The 8,402-nt window shown below is 57.0% G+C and overlaps 1 protein-coding gene across 6 annotated transcripts; it reads left to right on the top strand.

Annotated features, from left to right (window-relative positions):
• Positions 1 to 1,330: 1,330 nt before the first annotated feature.
• NKX2-1 (NK2 homeobox 1) lies at positions 1,331 to 5,769 on the top strand. Of its 6 annotated transcripts, none has more exons than XM_042987748.1 (4): positions 1,331 to 1,615; positions 1,900 to 2,131; positions 2,816 to 3,201; positions 4,165 to 5,769. In XM_042987748.1, the coding sequence occupies exons 1-4, from the start codon at positions 1,543 to 1,545 to the stop codon at positions 4,899 to 4,901; spliced, it is 1,428 nt and encodes a 475-aa protein (XP_042843682.1). In that variant the 5' UTR covers positions 1,331 to 1,542; the 3' UTR covers positions 4,902 to 5,769. The 6 variants fall into 6 exon arrangements, with proteins under 6 accessions (XP_042843682.1, XP_042843683.1, XP_042843685.1 ...); XM_042987749.1 differs by lacking the exon at positions 1,900 to 2,131 and adding an exon at positions 2,574 to 2,718 and having other exon boundaries at positions 1,333 to 1,615; XM_042987753.1 differs by lacking the exon at positions 1,331 to 1,615 and adding an exon at positions 2,574 to 2,718 and having other exon boundaries at positions 2,066 to 2,131.
• Positions 5,770 to 8,402: the final 2,633 nt, after the last annotated feature.

The following is an 8,402-nucleotide window of genomic DNA, read 5'->3' as shown; positions in this document are numbered from 1 at the left end:
CCTACACTTCTAAACGGCATTGAGACCGAGAGAGACGTACACCATTCTATACTTGGTGTTTCTTATACTTACCAGTAATGTGAAATAATGGAGAGGGAAAGGGAGAAAGAAGACAGGTGACTGGGAAACCCACCCCGCCTTAGCAATAAGACCCCAGTCAAAACAAAAGCCCGGGATTCTGGGCCGCCTGCAGACAAGATCTGTATTCAGTTTTGTCTGCTCTCCTCGACGGTTCATTTGAGCTCAGCGTCGTCTTCCCTCCTTGCTCCTAGGGCTTAAATATCACATAGATCAACGCGCAGTTGATGGAGCCTGAGTCTTCCTGAGAGCGCCGCCCCCCCACCCTCCCAGACAAGCCCCTTGGAAGAAGCGCAAGGAACCAGCCTGGCGCTTGTCTTTCACAGTACAGCGGACAAGCACGTCTCAGAGCCCAAGTGCAGGGTTGCCTGCCCCAAAGCCGCCAGGGGAGCTGCGCAAAAACATGGGCACATGCGGGAGGAAGGGGGTGCCCTGGGCTTTGTCACCCTTCATAAGCGACGTAGGTGGTGAGGAAACCGAATGTTAGTATACAAGTTGGCTTTGTATTGAGGGAGCACAGAGCACTTCTCAAGGAGAGAACCGAAATGTTAAAAAGCCAATAACAAAACAAGTTTCCTTACTACAATTGCTGTTAATGGAAAAGGCGCCTAACCTGCTGAATTAAATCGTTCAAAAGTGCCTGTTCATCACTGGGAGTTCCTTCTCTACAAGGAGGGGAAAGAAAATGAAAACAAAAAAACAAGTTCGAGAAGCCCCCTTAACTGGCCCTGGCAGCGTGTTGGAGGCCCCAGCCTGGACAAGGAGCTTTCCACCCTCCCAGCCTCTAGCCGGAGAGGAGGCTAAAAGAGCCAAAGAGAAACCAAACCAAAACAACGACAAAACGTTTGGAATCTCAGGGGGAAAAGTCGGAGTGGGTCTCGGGATCTGTGCCACGCAGGGCGCGACACTGTAGTCCATTGGGCTGGAGGCCGGGGCCTGGCCGGAGCAGCAAGGCCGGTGCCTCTGGTCCGGCTGGGGAGCGAAAGCCCACAGCTCCCCCTCTCCAGGCGCCCAAGGACCCTCAAGGCGCGGGGCTCACACTTGAAGCCTGGGAACGCGCTGACAGGAAACCCACTTCCTCCTAAGCAGTTTCTTGCTCGCCGGATGAGAGGCGCCCAATTGAAGCAGAATGATCCTCATCTACTAATATCCAGCGTGGCCACAAAGCGACTGGCCATTTACGCCGCCACTTTAAACAAAGATATTTGGTTATTCCCGGGGAAGCAAGTGCACTTTTGCATGGCTGAGCTCCGGGCGGAGGCGAGCCTCAGCCCAGCCTCCCGCCTGCTGGGCTGCTCGCGCCTCGGGATTCGCCCCCTCCCGGCCAGCTGGTCCCGCCGGGGTTCAGGCTCAGTTCCGCCCGGCAACAGGCGGGCGGGTACTTACGACGCTCCCTGCCCGCGCCCTCCCTGAAGCATCAGAGGGGAAAACAGCGTGGCCCTGGGCTCGGGTGCTGGGGCTGTGATGTCCTCGGAAAGTCAGCTCCAGCCCCAGAACCCCGCGTGTCCGGGCGATGGGCGAGGGTCGGGGACACCAGGTTTGTTCGAGGTGGGGCAACTTCAGCAATGGCCCTTCGGGTTAGTGCCCCCCAGCTTCCCAGCTCTGGCGGCCAGTAGTGTGCTTGTCTTGGCCAGGAATGGGGGTGGGGAAAGGGAGCCGCGGGTGGGTTGTTGGGGGGGGGGCGTGATGCAGGGGGCCCTGGACCGCTGAGAAGACCCTGAGCTGGGGGGAGGGGGACGCGGGGATCTGGGACAGCCTCTCCGAGGCAGCCGATCCCCTGCTCAGCGTCCCCTCCGCCCGCTGGGATTCTCTCTCGGGTAGGGGGAAAGGGGGCGGGGAGCAGAGGTGTCCCTCTGACGGCGGCAGAAGAGGCAGACAGACGGACAGACACGCAGAACAACAGTGCGGCCCCAGGGTTCGTCCCCAGACTCGCGAGCTCGTTTGGTGGTGACTGGGGCTCAGCGCCGCGAAGCCCGATGTGGTCCGGAGGCAGTGGGAAGGCGCGGGGCTGGGAGGCCGCGGCGGGAGGGAGGAGCAGCCCCAGCAGGCTCAGGTGAAACCCCTACCCTGTCCCTTGGCCCCCTCCCTCTATAGACTTGTCCCCGCCCGGGAACCCCAACTATATTGGAAAGTGGTTCACTTTGTAACTCCGAAAGTTGGTTGTAAAGCAGCATTCACCTTCCTTCCTCCCCACCATCCCCCCTCCTCGGCTACTCCTCACCCCACCTCTTGCCCTCCCCTCTCTCGGTTCCCTCCTCCTTTCCCTCCCCTGTCTCCCCCCGCGCGCCGCCCGCACCCCACAAAAAATGGGGTGGGGGTGTCCGGGGGAGGGGGAAAGAAATGCTTTGGGTCGTGTCTCTGCCTCTCTCTCTCTCTCTCCCTCTTTGAGACCTAAAAATCCTGACAAGTGAAACTTAAAGGTGTTTACCTTGTCATCAGCATGTAAGCTAATTATCTCGGGCAAGATGTAGGCTTCTATTGTCTTGTTGCTTTAGCGCTTACGCCCCGCCTCTGGTGGCTGCCTAAAACCTGGCGCCGGGCTAAAACAAACGCGAGGCAGCCCCCGAGCCTCCACTCAAGCCAATTAAGGCGGACTCGGTCCACTCGGTTACGTGTACATCCAACAAGATCGGCGTTAAGGTAACACCAGAATATTTGGCAAAGGGAGAAAAAAAAAGCAGCGAGGCTTCGCCTTCCCCCTCTCCCTTTTTTTTCCTCCTCTTCCTTCCTCCTCCAGCCGCCGCCGAATCATGTCGATGAGTCCAAAGCACACGACTCCGTTCTCAGTGTCTGACATCTTGAGTCCCCTGGAGGAAAGCTACAAGAAAGTGGGCATGGAGGGCGGCGGCCTCGGGGCTCCGCTGGCGGCTTACAGGCAGGGCCAGGCGGCTCCGCCGGCCGCGGCCATGCAGCAGCACGCCGTGGGGCACCACGGCGCCGTCACCGCCGCCTACCACATGACGGCGGCAGGGGTGCCCCAGCTCTCGCACTCCGCCGTGGGGGGCTACTGCAACGGCAACCTGGGCAACATGAGTGAGCTGCCGCCGTACCAGGACACCATGCGGAACAGCGCCTCGGGCCCCGGATGGTACGGCGCCAACCCAGACCCGCGCTTCCCCGCCAGTAAGTGAGGCCGCCCCACTGCCGGGCCGCGGGCTGAGTACGGGAGGCGCGGGGAGAGCAGCCCAGAAGGCGCGGCTCCTGCCAGCTGCGCACTGGGCGTCAGGGTGGGCGGCCCGGCAGCCGCGCCAGGGAGTAGGGTGCGGGAGCTGGGGATTCTTTCCCCTGCTGGATTGAGGTGTCCCAGAAGAGACACTTGGTAACGCTGGGGTCCTGCGAGCAGTATTCGGCGTCTCCCCAGTGCGGCCGACTAGGAGCTCTGCTCGGCGCAGGAGACCTCGGAGTGCCGAGGGAGAGCCTCCCTCCCCCACCCCACCCCCAAAAAACCCCTAAGGGAGCTGGGGGCAAGCAGGGAGCAGAGAGGCGCGGCCTGGCCGGGCCGGAGGCTGCCCTACTGCGACGCGCTCAGGCGTCCGGCCCGGCTGGCTCTCCAGTCTAGGCAGGTGGAAGGGCGCGCGTGGCTCCAGAGGGGGCTGTAAATGGAACGAGCAAGTGCCCTCACTGGGGCTGACAGGAGAGAGAGCGGCCAAGAGGCAAAGCGTCTGGGGTTCTAGCTTTCCGAAAGTGAAGACTCCACTCTCCTAAGCTCCCAAAGTTGGGGTCTACCGTGGGACCCCAGCTTTTGGTGTGGGCCCAGTTCACCGCCTGTGCCCCGATAACCCCACGACTCTGGCCGGGGATGGGCACGAAAGGAACGGAAGCGGCCTTTCTCCACTTTGCTTTTGGGCTGGAGCACTGAGACTGGGGAGGCAACCGGGGTTGAGGTGGGGAGCTTTCCAGTAAATCCCTCGACGGCAAGGCCTGGGGCAGGCGCTAGCCATCCTTGACACCTAGGCCTCTCAGGGCGGAGGCAGCTTAGGTGAGGAGGGAGCCGTCGGGGTGGGCAGGGCCGGCCAAGGCCGCGGAAGGCAGAGGTGGCCTGGCCCGGCCCGGTCCCCGCCGACGCTGTGCGTTTGTCGCCTACAGTCACCCGCTTCATGGGCCCGGCGAGCGGCATGAACATGAGCGGCATGGGCGGCCTGGGCTCGCTGGGGGACGTGAGCAAGAACATGGCCCCGCTGCCAAGCGCACCACGCCGGAAGCGCCGGGTGCTCTTCTCCCAGGCTCAGGTGTACGAGCTGGAGCGACGCTTCAAGCAACAGAAGTACCTGTCGGCGCCCGAGCGGGAGCACCTGGCCAGCATGATCCACCTGACACCCACGCAGGTCAAGATCTGGTTCCAGAACCACCGCTACAAGATGAAGCGCCAAGCCAAGGACAAGGCGGCACAGCAGCAACTACAGCAGGACAGCGGCGGCGGCGGCGGGGGCGCCGGGTGCCCGCAGCAGCAGCAAGCGCAGCAGCAGTCGCCGCGCCGCGTGGCAGTGCCGGTCCTGGTGAAAGACGGCAAACCCTGCCAGGCAGGCGCCCCCGCGCCTGGTGCCGGCAGCCTTCAAGGCCACGCGCAACAGCAGGCGCAGCAGCAGGCGCAGGCTGCTCAGGCGGCCGCGGCGGCTATCTCAGTGGGCAGCGGTGGCCCTGGCCTGGGTGCACACCCGGGCCACCAGCCGGGCAGCGCAGGCCAGTCTCCGGACCTGGCACACCACGCCGCCAGCCCCGCGGCGCTTCAGGGCCAGGTCTCCAGCTTGTCCCACCTGAACTCCTCGGGCTCGGACTATGGCACCATGTCTTGCTCCACCTTGCTATATGGTCGGACCTGGTGAGAGGACACCGGGCCAGGCCGGGCCCAGCGCGCTGCCTCATCGCTTCCCCTCCTGCCGGTCACACAATCACCAACTACCCGCCGCTCCCTGCGCTTCGACTTTTCTTAATAATCTGTCCCGTTTAGACCGAGGGGAAAAAACACAAAAGCCAAACTGCTGGACGTCTTTTTTTTTTTTTTTTCTAAAATTTGTGGGATTTTTTAAAAAAAGAAAATAAAAACATCCAAGTGAATCCAATTCTTTAAGGAGTCTTTAAAAAGAGAAGGACATAACAAGAACAGCTTTTGGGGTGTCTTTTTGGTGATTGAAATGGTTTCACTTGCTCAGGCAGGGTGCAGTTTGGAGAGGGCTCCACGATGACTGGCTCTGGACTCTAAAGATCGAAAACTTCACTCTGGGTACACTGTGCCAGCAAGGCGGACTCGCTTGTAAATACCCGGATTTCTTTTGAAGGGATGATGGGGGCTGGGGAGAGGAAAGACTCTTCGACAGGACCCACTTGTCATTGACACAAAGGAAATGCCCCCTCCCAGCGCCCTCTGGCCGCCCAGGCTCAGCCCCGGGGAAAAGCCCTGGCTAAAATTGTTTTATGTTTGATGTGAACTTGTAGCTGTAAAACGCTGTCAAAAGTTGGACTACATGCCTAGTTTTTAGTAATCTGTACATTTTGTTGTAAAAAAAACAAAAACAAAAACAAAACCAACCCCTGTCCCCAGCCCATCATATTTTTTATGGGCATTGACAAATCTGTGTATATTATTTGGCAGTTTGGTATTTGCAGCGTCAGTCTTTTTCTGTTGTAACTTATGTAGATATTTGGCTTAAATATAGTTCCTAAGAAGCTTCTAATAAATTATACAAATTAAAAGGATTCTTTTTCTGATTAAAAGTCCACCTTTTGTTTGGTTTTAATTTGGCTTTAAAAGGCTTTTTTTTTTTTTTTTTGGTGGTGGTGGTGGGGTCAGCTCATCATTGGCCTGATGGGGTTGGAATTGTTTGGGGGCTGAAAGGATACTAAACCAGCTAAAGAGCTGGGCCCAGAGTCCTTGTCCCACAGGGAAATGGAGTTTTGTTCTGTCTCCAGATTGAGTAGAACCAAACCTTGAGCAGTCCTGGGACTTGACAACCAAAAGGAAAAAAACTAAATACTTCCATCAGGAGGGAAAGGGTGAAAGGAAGAGAAAGAAACCAAAGGACTAGTTTTCAGCACCAGGCTTCTGGTTTTTTGTTTTTTGGGTTTTTTTTTGAAACCTCAGAAGTGTCTACTGTGGTCTTATACAGCTAAGGCAACGTTTAAGACTTTAAAATGTTTAAATAACATGCATTTTAAATAATCTGAATGAGGGATCATTTTTACTGAACGAATGGTCCCTGTAGATTTCAACACCAATCCTTGTTTCTAATCTGCTGTAGAGCCTCGTCAGAATTGGAATTCAGGGGAAGACTATTTTCAAAAGTGGGAAAGTTTATCTGGGTCTCTGTTCTGTTCTAAAACAGCTATCCCCCATGCAGGGTTAGACATGGATCCCAAGCCTCTCAGGGTCTTTCTGGTCTTGGGAGGTTTCTGACTGGGCTACACCAAAGGCAGGACTTTGGAAGCTGGGCTTTCCCTCTTTGTTCCACCGGTTTCCATCTCTGGAATATCTTTGTAGTAAGGAATCTTTTTCCTGTCTCCAACTCTCTACTTCTCGCTGCCCACCCCCTGTCACCACCACCCCAGCAAAATAATCATCTTTGACCTTTCTCCCTCCTTCTAATTTCCTGGTCTCTTTGGTACCCAGATGTGGTTGTTGGGGAACTCTTAGGTTGCCCTGAGGAGGGGAGGAGGAAGGAGTGGCTGTGGACAGAGAGAAGTCATAGTCCCTAGATGGGCTATTGCCGGTTTCAGTGTCACCCTTGATAAACCTACCCAACAAAAGTGGCCGGGTGAGCTCCTATTAGCCTGAAAGTGTTTGTGGGGTTCATACTTGGCATTTACTCATTTCATGCCCAGAATTCCATCTTTCTTTTTCCTTTCTTCCCTCTCTTCATCTTTTCTTCCTCTCTTCTTTTCATCTCATTCTGTCTCCATCTCTCTTTTCACCGGACTTTTCCCATACCCCACTTGTGAAGGAAATTGCATAGACCAAGGCCTTGCTCCATGACCAGCAGTATTCTTTGTTAACTTCCTGGGGGCTCCTCTCCCTGAATGCCTTAGGACTGGGGGCCAGGGTGAGCTTCCTCCCCTGGGTCTGGCTGCTGAGATATGGTTTCCAATATCCAGAAGAGACTGGAGAATCCGAGGATAGTTGGTTGGGTTTACAGAGTGTGCTGGTTGGGGAAAATCTCAGCAGGCCTCACATTTTGGTAAACAAGCAAAAATCAGTAAAGTTTGAACACTTGTTTTGGAAAGAGCAGCAGTGGTCCCGGGACAGGGTGCATAGGTGGTCGAGTCACAGCTCGCGCCGGGTCTTTGCCAGGGAGATGTTTGCTCTAAGGTCCCAATTCCATGGGGGATGGGAGATTCCACTCAACCTGCCCCAGGCCCAGCACAAGCCCCGGGGGAGGGGGAGGGGAAGCAGGTGGGGCTTGAGGCAGGACACTGGCAAGGATGGCTGCTCCCCCAACTCCTAGCCGGGAGCAGGCGCCTGAGAGTCACAATTTTTAGTGGGTTGTGGTACCCTCGGCCTTATCACCCTTACACTGGATGGAATTTTCTCAAATACATTCTTCTCCCTGCCGTCTAGGGTCGGCTTAGTTTGAAGTCTGTTTACTTGTTCAGGTGTGGGGTGGGGGAAGGAGGTGATTTCAGCCGGGTCTGTGGATGGGACCGAGACAAATAGAGGCTTGGCTGCTTCTCCATCCATCACGCTCTGGCCGGGAGAGTGTAGTAACTTCAGGAAGCAGCCGTGGAACGCAAGCTGAAGCTTTTTTGATAGGGAAACGTGTGCGCGCTGGGCGCAGCTAAAGACCCCAGCCTGGGAACATTCCCCAGCCCACGTCTCGAAGAGCCTCTGCGACGCCTGTCATCATCTACTCCTGAAGTTGACCTCCCCTCGGTCTCCAGCATCTCTGGCCCAGGTTCTGGCCCGGAGAAATCAGCCTTCTGGGGATGTCCCTGGCCCTGAATGCTGGAAGAGCCGGAAGCTTTCCCACGTAGGGGGCAGCGCAGTTCGCCCCAAGATCCCAGAGAAGCTGAGCGCCCCCGCCTATGCACCCCACCCATCCCTAAACCCTGACGGGTGAGGAGAGTGGGGGAGATCTTGCAGACAGCATCCCCCATACCTCCTCTCCCCCACCCCACCCTGCCAAGTAAACACGGGGACTTTCTCGAGAGCCCTGGAGAGCGGCTCTAGTGGCTTGGGGCCTGAAACCCCAGGCTTGGCTTGTTTGATGTTTAGCATCCCAAAGCGGCACACCACCCCCTCCCCAGCCTGGGAACTTGGAGCTGTGGGTCGGAGAGGGAGGAAAGCAGCCCTCTCAGTCGGCCAGGCCGGGGACTGGACTTGGTTCTGGAAAGGC

The sequence above is a fragment of the Panthera tigris genome, chromosome B3 (genome assembly GCF_018350195.1).
Source record: "Panthera tigris isolate Pti1 chromosome B3, P.tigris_Pti1_mat1.1, whole genome shotgun sequence".
NCBI classification, from domain to species: domain Eukaryota; kingdom Metazoa; phylum Chordata; class Mammalia; order Carnivora; family Felidae; genus Panthera; species Panthera tigris.
The sequence above is the reverse complement of the archived record's forward strand: the minus strand, read 5'-3'. Positions and strand labels throughout refer to the sequence as shown.